Source organism: Myxocyprinus asiaticus, chromosome 18, assembly GCF_019703515.2.
Source record: "Myxocyprinus asiaticus isolate MX2 ecotype Aquarium Trade chromosome 18, UBuf_Myxa_2, whole genome shotgun sequence".
Classification (NCBI taxonomy): domain Eukaryota; kingdom Metazoa; phylum Chordata; class Actinopteri; order Cypriniformes; family Catostomidae; genus Myxocyprinus; species Myxocyprinus asiaticus.
The window spans coordinates 3,871,275-3,893,105 of NC_059361.1; the positions used below are offsets into that span (position 1 = coordinate 3,871,275).

Below are 21,831 nucleotides of genomic sequence, written 5' to 3' on the forward strand. Positions count from 1 at the left end.
TGTTTTGGTGCCAGATACCACAGGACACCTTCAGGAGTCTTGTAGAGTCCATACCTCAGCGGGTCAGCACTGTTTTGATGGCATGCGGAGGTGTATATATATATATATATATATATATATATATATATATATATATATATATATATATATATATATATACTGGCTCATCAGTGTGTATATATATATATATATATATATATATATATATATATATATATATATATATATATACACTATATTGCCAAAAGTATTCGCTCACCCATCCAAATAATTGAATTCAGGTGTTCCAATCACTTCCATGGCCACAGGTGTATAAAATGAAGCACCTAGGCATGCAGACTGCTTCTACAAACATTTGTGAAGGAATGGGCTGCTCTCAGGAGCTCAGTGAATTCCAGCGTGGTAATGTGATAGGATGCCACCTGTGCAACAAGTCCAGTCGTGAAATTTCCTCACTACTAAATATTCCAGTCAACTGTCAGTGGTATTATAACAAAGTGGAAGTGATTGGGAATGACAGCAACTCAGCCACGAAGTGGTAGGCCACGTAAAATGACAGAGCGGGGTCAGCGGATGCTGAGGTGCATAGTGCGCAGAGGTCGCCAACTTTCTGCAGAGTCAATCGCTACAGACCTCCAAAGTTCATGTGGCCTTCAGATTAGCTTAAGAACAGTGCATAGAGAGCTTCATGGAATGGGTTTCCATGGCCGAGCAGCTGCATCCAAGCCATACATCACCAAGTGCAATGCAAAGCGTCGGATGCAGTGGTGTAAAGCACGCCGCCACTGGACTCTAGAGCAGTGGAGACGTGTTCTCTGGAGTGACGAATCATGCTTCTCCATCTGGCAATCTGATGGACGAGTCTGGGTTTGGCGGTTGCCAGGAGAACGGTACTTGTCTGACTGTATTGTGCCAGCTGTGAAGTTTGGTGGAGGGGGGATTATGGTGTGGGGTTGTTATTCAGGAGCTGGGCTTGGCCCCTTAGTTCCAGTGAAAGGAACTCTGAATGCTTCAGCATACCAAGAGATTTTGGACAATTCCATGCTCCCAACTTTGTGGGAACAGTTTGGGGATGGCCCCTTCCTGTTCCAACATGACTGCGCACCAGTGCACAAAGCAACGTCCATAAAGACATGGATGAGCGAGTTTGGTGTGGAAGAACTTGACTGGCCTGCACAGAGTCCTGACCTCAACCCGATAGAGCACCTTTGGGATGAATTAGAGCGAAGACTGCGAGCCAGGCCTTCTTGTCCAACATCAGTGTCTGACCTCACAAATGCGCTTTTGGAAGAATGGTCAAAAATTCCCATAAACACACTCCTAAACCTTGTGGAAAGCCTTCCCAGAAGAGTTGAAGCTGTTATAGCTGCAAAGGGTGGGCCGACGTCATATTAAACCCTATGGATTAAGAATGGGATGTCACTTACGTTCATATGCCTCTAAAGGCAGATGAGCGAATACTTTTGGCAATATAGTGTATATTTACACTACCGGTCAAAAGTTTTGAAACACTTGACTGAAATGTTTCTCATGATCTTAAAAATCTTTCGATCTGAAGGCGTATGCTTGAATGTTTGAAATTAGTTTTGTAGACAAAAATATAATTGTGCCACCATATTAATTTATTTTTTGAAATTGATGACTTCAAATCAAATCAAATCAAATCAAATCACTTTATTGTCACACAGCCATATACACAAGTGCAATGGTGTGTGAAATTCTTGGGTGCAGTTCCGATCAACATAGCAGTCGTGACAGTGATGAGACATACGCCAATCTACAATAAACATCAAATTAACACAACACAATTTAAACATCTGTTATACATAATTAAACTCGACTTAAAACATCAAATTAACACAGCACAATTTAAACATCTGTTATACATAATTAAACTCGACTTAAAACATCAAATTAACACAGCACAATTTAAACATCTGTTATACATAATTACACAACTTAAAACATCAAATTAACACAACACAATTTAAACATCTGTTATACACAATTACACTCAACAATATACAATAATAACATACATTGCACAGTATACAATATGCTGTTTTTGTTTTTTTTTTTTTTTTTTTTTTTTTTTTTTTTACTATATAGATACTATATAGATACACATTATTCAATAAAAATTAAAATATATATGAAAAAAGTATATATATAGAATGTACAGTATTGTACTGTATTGACATTCAGGCTGTCGGTTGATAGTCAGTTGTTAAGAGAGACATAATATAATGACAGTAATATAATTTATGACAGTCCGGTGTGAGATAAAAGAGTAATAAAGTGCAGGGATGATGTATTTTGATCGTGGGAGATCAAGAGTTCAGAAGTCTGATTGCTTGGGGGAAGAAGCTATCATGGAGTCGGCTGGTGCGTGTCCTGATGCTGCGATACCGCCTACCTGATGGTAGCAGTGAGAACAGCCCATGGCTCGGGTGGCTGGAGTCTCTGATGATCCTCCGAGCTTTTTTCACACACCGCCTTGTATATATTTCCTGGAGGGAGGGAAGCTCACCTCCGATGATGTGTTTGGCAGTTCGCACCACCCTTTGCAGTGCTTTGCGGTTGTGGGCAGTGCTATTGCCGTACCAGGCGGAGATGCAGCCAGTCAGGATGCTCTCCACAGTGCAGGTGTAGAACCGTGTGAGGATGTGGCGGTTCATTCCAAACTTCCTCAGCCGTCTCAGGAAGAAAAGGCGCTGATGAGCCTTCTTCACAACGACTTCAGTGTGGACGGACCATGTGAGTTCCTCAGTGATGTGGACACCCAGGAACTTGAAGCTGCTGACTCTCTCCACTGGTGCCCCATTGATGGTGATGGGACTGTGTTCTCTGTCTTTTCTTCTGAAGTCCACCACAAGCTCCTTTGTCTTACTGACGTTGAGGGAGAGGTTGTGCTCCTGACACCAGTGTGTCAGAGTGTGCACCTCCTCTCTGTAGGCTGTTTCATCATTGTCAGTGATCAGACCTACCACCGTCGTGTCATCAGCAAACTTAATGATGGCATTGGAGTTATGTGTTGCCACACAGTCATGTGTGTACAGGGAATACAGTAGTGGGCTGAGAACACAGCCCTGCGGGGCTCCAGTGTTGAGGGTCAGTGATGAGGAGATGTTGCTGCCTATTCTAACCACCTGGCGTCTGCTTGACAGGAAGTCCAGGATCCAGCTGCACAGCGAGCTGTTTAAGCCCAGAGCCCGGAGTTTCTCATCTAGCTTGGAGGGCACTATGGTGTTGAATGCTGAGCTGTAGTCTACAAACAGCATTCTCACATAAGTGTTCTTTTTTTCCAGGTGGGAGAGAGCAGTGTGTATTGTAGATGCAATGGCATCATCAGTGGAGCGGTTGTTACGGTAAGCAAACTGCAGCGGGTCAAGATTGAGTGGTAATACAGAGCAGATGTAATCTCTGATTAGTCTCTCAAAACATTTGCTGATGATGGGGGTCAGAGCAACAGGACGCCAGTCATTTAAACAAGTTATTTTCGATTGTTTTGGAACAGGCACAATGGTGGATGTTTTAAAGCATGTGGGGACTACAGACAAAGAGAGGGAGAGGTTGAAAATGTCCGTAAAAACACCAGCCAGCTGGTTCGCGCACGCTCTGATGACGCGGCCCGGAATGCCGTCTGGACCCGCGGCTTTGCGGATATTCACCCGTCGGAATGATCGGGTTACATCCGCTACAGAGACGGAGAGTGAACTAACCTCTGTAGCTTCGGCCGTGAGAGCTCTCTCCGCGAGGGCGGTGTTATTTCCCTCGAAACGAGCATAAAAAGTATTTAGCTCATCTGGGAGAGAGGCAGCGGTGTTCATGGCGGAGTTTTTATTCCCTTTAAAGTCCGTGATGATGTTAATTCCCTGCCACATGCTTCTAGAGTTGGTGGTGTTAAACTGTCCCTCAATCTTACTCCTGTACTGGCGTTTTGCTGTTTTGATAGTTTTTCGGAGGGCATAACTGGCTTGTTTATGCTCCTCCGCGTTCCCGGAATTAAAAGCGGAGGTCCGCACATTAAGTGCTGCGCGAACATCGCTGTTGATCCACGGCTTCTGATTCGGATAGATTCGCACAGTTCTGGTCGGAATCACTTCCTCTACACACGTTCTGATGAAGCACATTACGCTATCAGCGTAAAGCTCGATGTCGTCATCAGAGGCGGACCGGAACATCTCCCAGTCCGTGCGATCAAAACAGTCTTGTAGCGTAGAGTCTGATTGGTCCGACCAGCACTGGATCGTTCTGAGGGTGGGTGCTTCCTGTTTCAGTTTCTGCCTGTAAGCGGGCAGAAGCAGAATGGAAGAGTGGTCCGATTTTCCAAATGGTGGGCGGGGGAGGGATTTGTAGCCATCCCGGAACGGAGAGTAGCAATGGTCCAAAACCCGGTCCCCTCGTGTGTTGAAACTAATGTGCTGGTGATATTTTGGTGCGACTGATTTGAAACTGGCTTTATTAAAGTCCCCGGTCACAATGAACGCGGCCTCAGGGTGCGCGGTTTCCTGCTCACTTATACTCCCATACAGTTCCTTGAGTGCCCGGTCTGTGTCGGCTTGTGGGGGGATGTACACAGCAGTGATAATGACCGCTGTGAATTCCCTCGGTAGCCAGAATGGTCGACACAGAAGCATAAGAAATTCCAGATCAGGAGAACAGAAAGACTTGATAGAATGTATGTTCCTCTGATCGCACCAGGATTTGTTGATCATAAAACATACACCACCTCCTCTAGTTTTACCTGAGAGGTCTTTCGCTCTGTCCGCTCGGAGCATGGAAAACCCCGCGGGTTCAATGGCTGAGTCTGGAATCTCCGCAGACATCCAAGTTTCCGTAAGGCAGATAACGCAGCAGTCCCTCGTCTCTCGTTGGAAAGAGATCCGCGCTTTCAGCTCGCAGAGCTTGTTATCCAGAGACTGAACATTTGCCAGTAGAATAGTGGGTAGCGGGGGTCGATTTGCGCGGCGTCTTACTCTGATGAGAACGCCGGCTCTGTTTCCCCTTTTCCTCCTGCGTTTCCGCGGCCGTGCTGCCCAGACAAAGGGCTCCGCTTGCGTGTTTGTAAACAGCGGGTCGGCATTGAGGAATGTGAAGTCCGGTTTACGGTGTGAGATCGCTGAGCCAATGTCCAAAAGTGTTTGTCTGTCGTAGACAATAAGGCAGGCAACATCCAAGACAAGAAACATAAGAATTGTAAACAAAACAAACAAACCATTGCTAAGTTGTGTCGGAGCTCGCAACGCAGCAGCCATACTCGGCGCCATCTTGAGTCCAAAAAAAAACCAAATAATAAAGAAAAGCAGCCAATAAGTGCCCAACATAGATGGGAACTCCTTCAATACTGTTTAAAAAGCATCCCAGGGTGATACCTCAAGAAGTTGGTTGAGAAAATGTCAAGAGTACATGTCTGCAAATTCTAGGCAAATGGTGACTACTTTGAAGATGCTAAAATATAACACAGTTTTGATTTATTTTGGATTTTGTTTAGTCACAACATAATTCCTATAGTCCCATTTCTGTTCTTCCATAGTTTTAATGACTTTACTATTATTATAAAATGTGAAAAAAAAAATAAATAAATAAATTATATATATATATATATATATATATATAAACACTCTTTATTATATATATATATATATATATGGTGCCATGACCCAATCTCTTAACCTTATCTCTTAACCCCGCACATTTTTATTTTTTTTTATTTTTTTTCATAAATGCATTTTGATTTATGAGTTTTGTGTCTTTTAGTCCATGCATGTTAGCTTTGAGGCCATCTATAAGTTTGCAACCTCCTAAAAGTTGACAAATTTCAAATTTGGCACCATGGCCTGATCTCTTATCCTTATCTCCTGGCTTTGGGTCAGTCAGTAGCCAATGAATTTGGACTGAAACACTCTTACATGCTGTATAGGAATGGTAGACATCATTTGAACCATATTTGCTTGTGTATAATTTTTAGTCAGTTATTTTGAAAAACGTATAGGAAGAGCATTTAATATTAATTGGTGGTCTCATTTAAGTCATTTTCTTCAACAAACTTAAATCTTTGCATTCAGGTTTCAATTAGAATGAAATATAAATAGAAAGCGACAGAGATTGTTCTGCATAAAGGACTATGGTGCAATCGTGTCTGACCTCTCCTGTGCATGCAAGATCACTTTCTATTCAAATTCTCTCATACTTATTTAAATTTATTCATCCGTTTGTTTGGAACTGGTTTGGACTGACCTCTGGCCATGTCAATGGATAGGAATGGAAGAGTTTGTGTTTGTATACACATGTAATTGTTAGCAATAGAGATAAAGTGACCTCTGGGTTGTGGAGAACCAAACTATTGGTGTTGGGCTGTCCTGAGGTAGGAGCTGAACAATTTGTGCACATTTATTTTATCCTTGACCTTTAAAAGAATGAAAGAAACAGAAAGAGACAGACAGACTCAAATAAAAAGACATGAGCTTAAAGAATTAGTTCACCCAATAATGAAAATTCTGTCTTCATATACAGTACTAACCCTCAAAAGAAATGGAGCAACTTTTGTGCATCAAACCAAAGTCAGGTGTCGCAACCAACATGCAGTTAGCCATTCTGTTGTCATGTGACAAAAAAAAGACCCCTTGTAGACCCTCATGACTGTGTGCGAAATGTAATTTTGACATTTTTATGAAAGTCACATTTTAATCAGGTCCAATGGAGAAACCGATAAGGAAACTTCTTGATATTTGTGATTTAAAAATTAATGATATTTAAAAAAATAAAAATAATAATAATAATAATAATATATATATATAGTATATATATATCATATATATCATGAATTTTTTTCAAATATCACAAATTTTAAATCACATAATAATAATAATAATAATATATATATATATATATATATATATATATATATATATATATATATATATATATATATATATATAAAATTATTATTATTATTTTTATTTTATTTATCAAGTTGTTTACACTAACATGTATTCAAGGAGCAAGGAAAGTACTTTCATACCTTTTTAGTACCTTTTACTTGATGGTTAAACCACTTGAAATTAAGTCATTAAATAAATTTCTTTCTTTCTTTTTTTTTTCTTTTTTTTTTTTTTTTGTCGAAAATGCTATTTTGGCTAAATGTTTTTTTTTTTTTTTTTTTTTTTAAATTATGAAACTGACATTGACACAAAGATTACATTTTTACAAACATGGCAGATTAGTTTTCAACTTGGTTTTTAAAGAGATTTATCATTTATATCATCTCAGACAACCTTATTTGTCAATGACCAAAGTGCAGTTAAGAGTGCCATAGCAGAGGGTATCACTATTTAGTGCATAGAGACTAATAATTTTGGTTAGTTCTTCACACAAAGCAATTGTATGGCTTCAGAAGACTTGGAATATAACATAAAATTGTAGAAACTATTTTAAAGAAAGTTTTAGGGTGCTTTTTGTAGTTTTTTAGCACTTTACTGCAACCTTACTGTGACTGTAAGCTTTAGTTGTATGGAAAAGAGTAGCATGGAAATTCCACCAAAAAACTATTTTTGTATTCCACAGATGAAAGTCATACAGTTTTGAAACAGCATGAGGGTGAATAAGTGATGACAGAATAGCCATTTTTGTGTGAAGTCTTTCTGTTGGCTTAAAGGGGCCATGAAATGGAGAAAAAATAATTTTCCTTAATATTTAAACATATAAGAAATGTAAATTTCAGAACTCAAAAATTCCTCCCCAGTCTAAAAAGAGCATTTATAATTGCCACTCTGCTGAAACATCTCATTTTTAAATCTCTGTGTTAATGATGTCACAACACATTGCTTGTTTGTATTTACACATCCCACAACATGCGTCATCGCACCCTTGGCCCCACCCACTGGCGCGCAGTTCAAGTCCAGATGGCAGGCCTTGTGTTACACCAAAGGGGACCCATCTGGACTATTTTTTATTGCTTTGTATATAAACATGAACTACATAGATTCTTTGACTTCTGCCATGTATTTTGCCGCTTTTAAAAGATGCGGTGTCAAGTTACAACCCTGAAAGGGAGAAGCAATTCTCTCATTCAGCTGCTTCCTCTTGTTTATTTGAGCACAAACGCGTCATGGACGCGTTTTTTTTTAATTGTTGGTGTGTGTAAACACAGGACGTCTTTGACGATTGACGTCTTCGACCATTTCGATGTGTTTCCGCCTCAGTGTGCCTCAGTGCGCCTTCAGTATGTATGTGCATAATTTCACCATTCTTTGGACTATGTATGTGCGTTCATGTCAGCATGGATTGCTTGTGAACAGTCAAAATACGATTCATGCTTTGCAAAGGAACTGTTATTGAAGAATGGGACAATTAAAAACACTTCAAAAACAGTAAGTAAACCATTTCATTCATGAATATTTCAAATGTCATGTCTGTTTGATAGTTTATAGTGCTGAGTGTTAACAGTTGTGCTTGAGATGAACAGTTTAATATATTCAGATGCAATGTGTTGGATGTGCGTTATGTATAAACCCAGCAATTTTGTTTTATAATGTCGAGGTTCATTCTCTTCAGATTGAATTTGCTGAATTTAAAGGGCTGCATGATGTTAGCCAATGATAACAGTGGACATTTACATTGAAGTTTTAAGATGGCGCTTAGGCCAAAACTGAGCGTTTTAGACAGAGGGCCAAAAACAGGGTGGATTATGATCATATATATTACTAATTGTGTTTTGGTGCAAAAAAAAAACTTTTATAACATCATCATTGGACCTCAGGGAAGATAATACATTTATTAAAAAGAATAGCACTTCATGACCCCTTTAATACAGAATGCATAAGCATCTTATGGGATGTTTTGTCATTCAACTGTCGCCTTTGGCTTGCTTACTTGGAGCATTAAGACATTATATTCTATAAAGCTGCTGTGAAACATTATCTTTATTAAAATTTGTTATACAGAATACACTGACATGTCTTGAAATGTTTAGATGCACCAAATATGTTGAGAACAGGATTATTAATGCCCTGGAAACCCCCTTTTTTTGTGCCCAGAATGCCCGTTGACCATGGCGGCGCAGCTCGAAGGTTGTGCCGAGCTCATCAAAGTTCTGAAGAATGGAGGAGCTCATCTGGACTTCAGGACCAGAGATGGCATCACTGCTCTTCACAAATCAGTCCGCACCAAGAACCACACGGCACTTATTGTGAGTAGCACATATACATAAACACTCATTCTGCCTACAATGGGAGGGAACATACGGTTCTCATACATACTTGAAAGAGACAACAGAGGTGTGTGTGATGCACAGCCGTCCTTCAGCTCTCGACAAGCAGTGTATGTGTGTGTTTGTGTCCAGACATGAGTCATAGAGTGGCACAAAGATGAAAAGCGTTTAGTGACAGAGTATAAAAGCTTGCTGTGTTTTATAATGATCAGAGTGGATCTTCTTGCTGAGGCGGACTTGTGTATAACCATCGTGTTACCTGAAGTTGAACTGAGCATCATGAGAGTTCTTCTGCAAAATTATATCCAATATTTAAACTTTGTTGTTATGACGATGTAACGGCAGTAAGCCCGTTAATCTGGTAAACACCGTGACACTGATAAATCCCTGATTTTATCACACTAAAATCATGTTAACGTAAGTTTAAATCTTGCTATACTCTTGAAACCCTGTATATTTTAATGTTTATGGACTGGCCCCATTCACTACCATTGTAACTGCCTTACTGTAACTGTGATCAACATTATGTCACAAATGCTTCCGATTGAGCTTAACTTTTATTCAACGGAGAACATTCCTTAATGGTAACAACTGCTCATTTTCACTTTTTACAGTGTATATAAAATTTTAGATAAAATACAAGTAATAATATATCAAATAATATTAAATATCTGGGGCGTTTTTAGACTTTTTCCCGAGCCCTGATCAAATTCTGACCCTGTTGTGGGCACCAAATTGTAGAACCTTAATTACTTATATTGGGGGTGAGGACATTAGGGAGGGAAACCACTTCATAAAGGGAAACAATTAAAATCTTAATTAAAATCTAAAAATGGCAAAAAGTTCTGTAAGGGGTTGGTTTAGGGTCAAAGGTTTAACGGCCGGTCACACTAGATATGTGTTCCATTTCATAAGCATGTGATCACACCCGGTTATGCAAGCATATGCATTATATTTTCATCTTTTGATTTTGTTTTCTGAACTTTTACCTGTGAATATATTTAGTGAAACAACGTTTGACCAATAGAGTGCAACAGTGCCAGAAGTATTTTTCCCATTCCTTTTTTCTATAGGGATTTAATACAGTAATTCATAAAAGAGCTCAAATTCATAAACCAAACCAACCAGCAGCAAGGTGAATTACAACATTACAAACTTTTATTTGAGGCAAAAAAAAAATAAAAAATTGAAAAATTGAAAACTGGACAAAAAGACAAAGACACAAGATTGAACTACAATCCCATGAAGCATTGGGAATGACATAGATGTAACTGGATTAAAAAGAATGGAAAAATATGAAAGTATTGTTTTAAAGTGGTTGATTATAAGTTGTAATGATGCTGCTGGCACTGGCAATGACGAAGACGAAGACAAAGACGAATTGAAGAACCCAAGTGCCATATATTAAACAAAAGTGAAATCCAATAAAACCCTAACTGTAAACATGAAACATAAACATTAACTTGATTAGACATAGACATGAACTCGACATGAACTCGACATGAACTCGACATGAACTCGACATGAACTCGACATGAACTCGACATGAACTCGACATGAACTCGACATGAACTCGACATGAACAGTGTTCCAAACATGTACAATACTAGACAAAGGACAATGGAAAACATGAGGGTTTAAATACATGGACATGGGAGAACAAACCAATGAACAAACAGAACTCTAAACAAGATAAATAAACAATAAACCAATGAAAACAAGACACGTGAACATGGAGGGAAAACAGGAATCACATGACTAGGGAACCACATGACATGAACCAGGAACTAGAATTTTCAAAATAAAAGACATGAAATACAAGAATCAACAAAATACACACGACATGAGTATAGAAACAATGTATTTATTACGTTGATGAAGCAGATGACGAAGGTGAAATGTGAATGAACCCAAGTGCAGTTTTATTAAATAAATCCAAAACCGTGAAAGAAATACAACAGTAAATCAAAAGAACATAAACATGAACTATGGCAAGAACCAATGATAAGAACCAAGAACAACATTACACGACCAAGAACACAGGGCTAAAATACAAAAGGGCAAACGAGATAAGACAATTGACTGGTTGGTTGTAATACAAACTCAAAATTTGTAGTTAATGCTTTCAGTATAACCAACCTCACGCCATCGCTTGTCATCTACCTACTCTATAAATGTTGACAGGTGAGATACTATAAAAAAACCAACACACTCTCACGGCAAAATCGTAAGAATTTGTACAACTTCTTTAAAATTTTGCTAATTTGTATGATATCATACGACTGCACTCGTATGAAGTCGTACGACTTTCACTACAGCCAATGATGTCATTGGACATCGTTTCCATCTAATACACGACTTCTGTCACACACAACAGCTTTCTATCATGTTTACACACTCTACTGGTTAGGTTTAGATAAGGGGTTTGGGTAAGGGCATAACATTAATAAGCATGTCCTTAAAGCCTCATGCGTGGAACTTGTGCTTACTTCCGCATTAGACATCCAGGTATAATTTATACAAACGAAATCGTACGAAATCATACAAAATAGCCAACTCGTTAAATATGTATGAATTCGGGTTGCAAAAAATGGTCATTGTGACTCTGTAAAGTATCGGCACTATGGAGCCATATGCTTTTTTTTTTCTTTTTCTTTTTTTTTTTTTGACAATTTTGACAAATTGTATATGCTAAACATCACATTATCCACAAATTATGTCGATGCAAGTGAAAACACTGTAGACCAGAAACAAAAACAGGCTTCTCTTATGAATTGTGGAACACTTCCATGTTCAGGAAAAGGGTGGATAGAAGATCTAAATGCCAAAATTGATCTCTTGCTGAAAGTAAAAGTTGTAGAATACTCTTATTTTGGCGTTTTGCATAAATACAAGTTTCAAAGAACATTTTAAAAGAGAAGCTGCATGCTTTCCTCTATCACAGGAAACTGGAGTCGATTAATTAACTTGTTTAATTGATTATTATTTATTATTTCTAATGTATTTTGTTCTTAACGGAACTCTGAAGTGTGACATCATGTCCTGTTGTGGGGTTAAAAATAATTGTGCTTGTTTTAAATGTAGTATGACTGCAGCTTTAAGGTTACGGGTAAGGTGCAGTAATCATTGCTTAATACGATTATATATAAATATATGAATTGCGTGTGTGTATAGACGCTGCTGGACCTGGGCGCCTCTCCGGACTACAAGGACAGTCGTGGTCTGACTCCTCTGTATCACAGCTCTATGGTGGGTGGCGACCCATACTGCTGCGAGCTGCTGTTGCATGATCACGCTCAGGTGGGCTGCATGGATGAGAACGGCTGGCAGGAGATACACCAGGTAACACACACACAAACTTTTCATTAAGGAGTTACGTTTCTGAGTTTACAGAAGGACATTCATTCCAAAATGACTTTTGAAAGTATACATATTCAAGGAAACACATCATGGTGATGACATCACAACAATGAAGACACATGACCTTCCACTGTTTACTAATCAACACCTTTTCTGCAGCTAGCCTGTCTTCTTGATGAATGACGCTGAGGTTAGCCAATCATAACAGAGGTCATTTACATGTAGAAGTCTTAACTTACAGAAGCAGTGATCAGAGCAGACAGTTAGCAGTTAACAGTTAGGACAATAATATAAACTGGGCAGTCACATTCCTGAGAATGAGAGCTTTCATTTGAAATATGGCATGCCTATTTAAGTGCTATGAGAAAAACTGTTAAATTCATACTCATAGTTCTACATCATCACCTCCAGGTGGCACTTATTTGCGATGTGAAGGATTTCAGGCTTTATTTTGTTATTTTATGTAACATAAATTCAAAAGTGATGCTATTCAGATTCTAAGCTTTTAAATGGTACCACACATGAGTGACATGTATCTGGGGACTTTTACAATTTAAGCATAAACTTATCGCACGTTTCTGAGGTTAAAGTCAACATAAAACATTCACAATATAACTAGTGCTGCCAGTTGATTTTTAACCGCGATTGTGGCAGGGCGGAGTGCTGGGCTGGGTTGTGATTCTACACACCCGGCCCCTAATCAGGCTGGTTAGCCCAAGATGGATAAAGGCCGACTGGAGATGGCAGTGCGACAGAGAGAGAGAGTTATGGACAGCTGTCCGACACCTGTGGGTGTTTGTGCTTTTGTTTTAGTTTATCATTAAATATTATTTATATTGTTAAGCCGGTTCTTGCCTCCTCCTTTCCATTGATGTGTTACAGCGATTAATCGCTTTATTTTTTGTAGTTAATAGTGATTAATCACAGATTTTAAAAGTGCTGAAATTTGAGACTATATTGTCAAAATGTATTTATTTCCATCTTAGGAAATAAAACAAAACAATATGTAACAATATAATGTTTAATTAACATTTTATAAATAAAGTCTTCCACAATATAAAGATAGAAATGCACTAAAATAGCACCAATTCAAGGAACATTAAACATTTACAAAAGTCTAACTGGAAGTTTGACAAATTGAAAGAACTATTCCCCATAGGTTGAGTATTCATTGCAATGGGCATTAAATCTCTTAAACTCTCATCCTCCACAATATTAATCTGCTGGTAGACTGTGGCTATCTGCTTTCCTACAGCAATCATGAAGCTGCATTCACGATTCGTGTCACAGCATCAACACCAGCGTCAAGCACCGCTTTTAACTCCACATGAAAAGCGCTTGCAGAAAATTTCTCATTCTGCGTTTTGGTGATAGTTAAGATTTGGTGTGCTTCTGTGGTAATTAAAATGCACCTTACATTGGCTGAATAATACTTGATTTCTATCAGAAGTCCCATCTGGGCTTGTTTTGTACATTAAATAGCGCTAAGAACTCCTTTCTCCATCATTTTATCACTGACAGGGAAGCGCTGTCAGATATTCTTTTATTTACTGAGATAACAACCTCCACGGCTCTATCAGAGGAGAGAGTGTAACAGACAACTACCGTGTTACAAAAGTACTTCCCATTGAATGTTTATGAAACCGCCGTGTTATGCTGTTTTATGCTAAGCTTGTAGGAAAATAGGGTCAGTTTTCATTTCATGTCAACTTAAAAGGAACTGTAGCAAATTCAGCCTTTTAAGGCTAATTCGTACAATTTTTTTGGAATTAACTAAAGCAAAGCAAATGAAGACAAATGTGTATATACCATGTGTTGCATCATTTGAAAATTAGTTTGTTGAAGGTGACCTCACAAAAGTTGTTAACTCTCAGGCGGACAATACATAGGAGAAGATTCACTGAGAATGAATTGCTCCCACTAAAAGCGCTGTTTTTTTGCACACGCTAACCGCGCTCATTTAGTGCCTGATCCACTAAAGGAATTATGCAGATCAGGCTACGGCGCAAACGCGCCCACAAAATCGCTGCTGAACGCAATTTGCATCACTTTGATCCAGACACCTGAATCATCTCTTAAACATGCAGAACGTGCTCTTCTCTTTTAAATAAAATTCATATTTCCGCCTACTTTCATTTGGCGCTAATTTCGCAATGTAAATTTTGCAGGTCAAATTGCATGGAGTTTTGTGAATGAAGCGCAATCTTTATTGAGCCAAATTTCATAGAAAGGAGGCATGTTTGCGCGGAAAGGAATGACAGTGACTTTATTTAAATATTGAAGACGCAGGGATTTGCCCGAACAGGAGAAATATCACAAAATATCAGTGTATTTCGTCATAATTTTTTGGGCTAATTGAAAGAAAACTGTCACCTTGTGAGTATTAATTAGCATTAAGTGTCAGAAAATGGGCATGTAAAACTAAAATATGACTGTTTTTGGTATCAGAAATCTTGACTTACATTGTAAAGGGATTTCAGGGAAAAACAAACTGCAAAAAAGTGTAGAATATGGCTTTTTCATACCGACAGAACACACACTGAGTTCACATTTGACTTATAAAAAGCTGACCCAAATTATTGCAGGGCGATACAGTAGAAAATTATCTTCCAGGGGCATTTTCTCCATCTCTGACCATGTTCTGGAGGCTGGCCACACACACAAACACACACACACACACACACACACACACACACACACACACACACACACACACACATTTAAACTCGTTCTCTCAGTTCCCAGCCCCTGGTGTATGACATTTGCATTGCTGACGTCTGACCTTTCTTAGCAGCTTGGAAAGGGTGTTTGAGAAGAAACAGAGAAAGAGAAATGGACAGAAGTATCCAAACTTGTGTTTTTTATCCTCCACATATTCTTCACTGGACCCTTGGACAGGAAGTCTTTCACATCTCGCTTCAACTTTCCTTAATGCATTGAACAATATGGGGCTAAGCATAAAACTCATCCCACACCGTTTGTGGTACAGACATGGATGAAGCCTCAAATCAGGCTGCCTTTTGATGAGAGGTGTCCTGTTACTTTTCTAAACGATCAGACTAAGGATTTTCATCAGTAACATGGTGGTAAAATCCCATAGACTTATACTGAAAGAGGGATTTGAGCCAAATTTAGAGACCAAACTTTTATTTGTATAAATGTAATTTCACGTTTTATGGATATATATATATATACAGGTGCATCTCAATAAATTAGAATGTCGTGGAAAAGTTCATTTATTTCAGTAATTCAACTCAAATTGTGAAACTCGTGTATTAAATAAATTCAATGCACACAGACTGAAGTAGTTTAAGTCTTTGGTTCTTTTAATTGTGATGATTTTGGCTCACATTTAACAAAAACCCACCAATTCACTATCTCAAAAAATTAGAATATTTTGACATGCCAATCAGCTAATCAACTCAAAACACCTGCAAAGGTTTCCTGAGCCTTCAAAATGGTCTCTCAGTTTGGTTCACTAGGCTACACAATCATGGGGAAGACTGCTGATCTGACAGTTTTCCAGAAGACAATCATTGACACCCTTCACAAGGAGGGTAAGCCACAAACATTCACTGCCAAAGAAGCTGGCTGTTCACAGAGTGCTGTATCCAAGCATGTTAACAGAAAGTTGAGTGGAAGGAAAAAGTGTGGAAGAAAAAGATGCACAACCAACCAAGAGAACCGCAGCCTTATGATTGTCAAGCAAAATCGATTCAAGAATTTGGGTGAACTTCACAAGGAATGGACTGAGGCTGGGGTCAAGGCATCAAGAGCCACCACACACAGACGTGTCAAGGAATTTGGCTACAGTTGTCGTATTCCTCTTGTTAAGCCACTCCTGAACCACAGACAACGTCAGAGGCGTCTTACCTGGGCTAAGGAGAAGAAGAACTGGACTGTTGCCCAGTGTTCCAAAGTCCTCTTTTCAGATGAGAGCAAGTTTTGTATTTCATTTGGAAACCAAGGTCCTAGAGTCTGGAGGAAGGGTGGAGAAGCTCATAGCCCAAGTTGCTTGAAGTCCAGTGTTAAGTTTCTACAGTCTGTGATGATTTGGGGTGCAGTGTCATCTGCTGGTGTTGGTCCATTGTGTTTTTTGAAAACCAAAGTCACTGCACCCGTTTACCAAGAAATTTTGGAGCACTTCATGCTTCCTTCTGCTGACCAGCTTTTTAAAGATGCTGATTTCATTATCCAGCAGGATTTGGCACCTGCCCACACTGCCAAAAGCACCAAAAGTTGGTTAAATGACCATGGTGTTGGTGTGCTTGACTGGCCAGCAAACTCACCAGACCTGAACCCCACAGAGAATCTATGGGGTATTGTCAAGAGGAAAATGAGAAACAAGAGACCAAAAAATGCAGATGAGCTGAAGGCCACTGTCAAAGAAACCTGGGCTTCCATACCACCTCGGCAGTGCCACAAACTGATCACCTCCATGCCACGCCGAATTGAGGCAGTAATTAAAGCAAAAGGAGCCCCTACCAAGTATTGAGTACATATACAGTAAATGAACATACTTTCCAGAAGGTCAACAATTCACTAAAAATGTTTTTTTGGTCTCATGATGTATTCTAATTTTTTGAGATAGTGAATTGGTGGGTTTTTGTTAAATGTGAGCCAAAATCATCACAATTAAAAGAACCAAAGACTTAAACTACTTCAGTCTGTGTGCATTGAATTTATTTAATACACGAGTTTCACAATTTGAGTTGAATTACTGAAATAAATGCACTTTTCCACGACATTCTAATTTATTGAGATGCACCTGTATATATATATATATATATATTTTTTTTTTTTTTTTTTTTTTTTAACAAAATCACAGTATTTGTTTCTTGGAATCAAATCTAGTTTCTTTTTGCTTTGAGATAGAGGGTGTTTTCAGACCGTTTGATTTATTTAAAAAAAGGGGCTCAAATTGTTACATTGTTGCATTTTATTCTTGATTCGGTTTGCTTTCACAAGGCAACATTTCAAAACGGACCAAAACTGTGTAAATAAAAATCACATGTGAGCAAACTATCCCATTAATGGTCACAATGTTTGTGCGCTGTTCCGGAATTTAGTGCATCCATTGATATACCGGATAAAAGGATATACAGTACCTGTAAAAATTGTCAACGGTTACAAATTTTCGAGTAATGTTTGTCACGCTTCTGTAAAACACCACTGCATGGTACAGAATGTGTGTTCCAGTCAGAGGTTGCACTGCAAATACACATTATCCAACACACTTATGATATGAGTTGAAAAAATTACGTCATGGTTATTTTTATCCGTCATTTGTTGTTTTTGCACGCACACACACACACACACACACACATACACAAACAGCAGAATGAAGCCACCTAAAAATATTTTTTATATGTCAAAAAGTTGCTGACATCATCTTACCTGTGTTCTGCTGCTATCCAAAAGAGAAGTAAACGTACGGATTAACTGTATAAAACAGCTCCGACATTAAATGTGCCGTGATGTCTTATATAGTTGCCACAAGGCTATATCCACTTATGACTATGAATTACAGCGACGTGCTGACCTACAGATGTCTTCTCCAGATTTATATCAGGTATGATCATGGTTTTTATAGGGATACTTTTTGGTTCATTGGTCCGTTGGTTTGGATTGCATTCTCACCACTAGCGAACCGAGTGCGATTGCTGTGTTCAAATATGCCTAAAAGAACCAAACTAAACAACAAATACTACAGAAACAAATACTACAAACGAGCCAGGTTTGAAAATGCCCAGAGAGAGTGAAGAGAGATTAGAGACTGCTTTCTTATTTCTGTGTATGAAAAACTTTCCTTTTGCAGTAGCAGCTGAGAGTGTGACATCTGGGGAGTTTAACCTGAGGCTTATACCCTAAACGAAATTAGCACAAAATATGTGACAGACATATTAAACTGTTACCTGCACACATACACACACTGCTCTCTGGAGTCTTGCCATTAGTATGGCAGAGAAAGTGCATTATATATTGACAGTGCTGGTGTGTGTGTATGGGTCAAGTTCTGGCTACAATGTGAGGAAAATGTCTTAACCTCTTCAACTCTGGTGCATTTTTGGGCTGCCACCCACAATTTTTCACACTCAAATATAAAAGCTCACCATTCACACATAATGTGGAATAATTGCAAAAAATGTATCTATTTTTTTGTTTGTTTCAGAAATCCCTCCAAATAATAATAAAAAAGATGTGTTTCTAAACCTATGATAAACAGAAAATGTTTTTGAAAAAAAAAAAAAAAATCTATTTTGTTGTCATAACTTTGTAAGCATGTAATTCTGGTTCTGTTCACTCCATCTCCTTCCAAAAAGTCCACTAGATGGCAGCAATCACATTCCATCACAATATACCGATATACGCATTTTAGTCCTCACAGATGTGCTCGTCCATTGACATTCAGTCTAATTTTCAGTTCATGCACCACCCTCATTATTTCATTGAATATCTCAGCCTCTGAGTGGACTAGAAGGCTGAGATCCTACCCTTTGTGTGATATATATATATATATATATATATATATATATATATATATATATATATATATATATATATATACAGAAGTGGAAAGTAATGAATTACAACTACTCTTGTTACAGTCCTTAAGTACATTTTTCACATTTTTTCTACTTTTTAAGTATATATAAATAATAGTACTTGAGTTCATTAAAAAGTATTCAACTTCGATACAGTTATTTTCCACCACAATGACAAAGTAATACATACTGTTTTGGAATTTTGGGGAAGAAGAAAGTTATAAGCACTAAATCTGTTTATAAACTAAAACACGCTGTATGCGGCACAACGGATGCCCACAGGGCACAGCATCATAAGCACAGCAGCTTGCATAAACTGCCGCCGGTGTCCTCTCTTCTCTAGCTTCTCCAAGACTTTCTGCCCTGTCACTATACAAGAACTGTAATACGGTGATCTTCTGCATATTTAATTTTATTCTGGAAAGGAGCCGTTCATTCAGGTACGAGGGAACCGCCTGACCACGTTTAATCGCTGATCAAACTTAACTTGTTTTTAAGGTAGGCAATGTTTTGACTGTCAAACATTAACACAATGTAGTTTGACACCGAAATTAACAAAAATATCCCCGATATTTAAAATATTGAGGCAAAAAATGCCCACGCAACGAGTTTGCGTGTTTTATTAATAATATCTGATATAGTTACAATTACGTACATACATTGCAATCTTCTTTTGACTTTTCACTGAACATTATTTTTTTTCCCGCCATCCGATTCCTTGCACCATCGCGAGCACAGACGGTGCTTCTAACAATCCGCATCAGTTCGGTATTGTACTCCTGCATTAAATTCCGAAACCGTTCACCCATCTTGTTCAAAATAAACTGTCCTAGCGGGTAACACTCTTGCTCATGGTGCTGTACTTCCCTGCCCTGTGCTGCTGTTTATCTGTCTGAAAGCCTCACCCGCTAGAGGCCAAAAGTGCGCAAGGGATGGATGTTATATAAAGAAGGTATGAGAAATCAAAAAACATAATGTAACCGGATGCTACAATTTATTAATAATAATATCTCAATATGTTAAATAACCATTATGTTAATTAAGACTTTATTATTACAACTGTAATACAATAATACATATACAGAACAACCACTTTTAGTGTTTGAATCAATCATATCTCTCACGAAACACTGTGTGAAATGATTATTTTTGCCTTATTTTATTCAGTTGGCATGTTGGAGTTGATGACATTTTCCTTTATAGACTCATTCCATGTCTGGATAATTGCTGCAATATTATAGAGGATACATTTCCTCCTCTATGATATTGCATTATATTAGTTTTGTACAGTATGTTAACTTAATAGACAAACTACTTGTCCAGACATGAATGAGAATAAACCTGAAATAGGAATGTGTTTCAGTCACAATGCACATTATGTAGTTTAAAGGTGATTTAGAGACATTTAGAATGTTACAAAAGGAATCCTCTTGCAGCAATGCAGGTCTTTGGCATTTAGAAGCTGCTGGTTTAGGACCTGTGAGGAGTCTGTTTCTCAGACTAGAGACTGTGATTTACTTGTCTTTTTGCTGTGCATCTGGCTGTCCACTTCACTTTGTATCCTGGTTAGAGATATTTTTTTTTCAAAACAGTAATGCATGGAATAGCCTTCATCTCTTTAAAACAATAGACTTTAGGAGAAAATAGAATTTCAGGAGAAATGTGTTTCTTTTTGCCTATTTTTAAAACCAGAATTTGACTTGCAAGTGTAAAGCAACTTGTATGAACTCAATACCTCAGTAAATGTGGAAAAAACAAAAAAAAAAACACTGTATTGTAATTTCCGCATGGTAGCGCAACCATTTTCAATTATTCTAATAATAAGAAAATTTTCCTGAGTACCAAATTAGCACTTTAGAATGCTTTTGTAAGGAATAGGTGACACAGTATATGTTTGCCATCATGGGTAAAGAAAAAATGGAATCACTTAAAACAATTATTACCGTGATTAAACAATTAAACCGTAATAATGATTTGCAATTAATGATTTTGGCAGTATTTTTGATCAATTTAATGCATCCTTGGTGAAAGAAAGCATCAATTTCTTTCAAGAACAAAAATGTCTTTGTGTTCAAAAAATGGAAGCGTATATACTATATATATAATATAATTTTCATAAAGTAACTTGTAACGTAATTACTTGAGTAGTTTTTTGGCAAACTACTTATTTACTCTTTCTTGAGTCATAATATTTCTCAGTACTTCTACTTGTTCTCAAGTGAATTATTTCTTTAGTAGCAGTACTTTTACTAAAAAAAAAAATCAGTACACTTTCCACCACTGTATGTATATATATTTTTGTTCCAGAGGCAGTGGAACATGCTTTTACATCAATGAAAGTTGGTGTACAGATGTAACAACGTTAAAGAAGATGTGCTGTCCTAATTTGGAAGCACTCTTTATTAACTGTAAGCCTTTCTACTTGCCGCAGGGGTGTTTGTATTCCTCCACACGCGTGCATGAATGCAGCGCTGCAACAGTTGGCTGATCAAATCACAGACATGGAACAACAATACCCGGACTCAGTTATTATTATTCTTGGGGATTTTAACAAAGCAAACCTCACGCGTGAACTGCCCAAATACAAACAGCACATTACATGCCCCACTAGAGACAGAAATATACTGGATCATTTCTACACAACAATAAAGGATGCATATCGCTCTGTCCCTAGAGCAGCTTTGGGACTCTCTGATCACTGTCTGGTTCATCTTC

The 21,831-nt window shown here is 38.1% G+C and overlaps 1 protein-coding gene across 6 annotated transcripts in view; it reads left to right on the plus strand.

Moving 5' to 3' along the window:
• Positions 1-21,831, plus strand: part of LOC127456258 (SH3 and multiple ankyrin repeat domains protein 3-like) — a 333,686-nt gene that overhangs the window by 116,381 nt on the left and 195,474 nt on the right. For all 6 annotated transcript variants that reach the window (XR_007899810.1, XM_051724660.1, XM_051724661.1 and 3 more), the window contains 2 exons: positions 9,039-9,190; positions 12,386-12,553. Coding sequence is in view for 5 of the 6 variants with exons in the window: in XM_051724660.1 (XP_051580620.1) it covers positions 9,039-9,190; positions 12,386-12,553 (320 nt within the window). In the remaining variant the exon portion in view is untranslated. The remainder of the gene's footprint in view (positions 1-9,038; positions 9,191-12,385; positions 12,554-21,831) is intronic.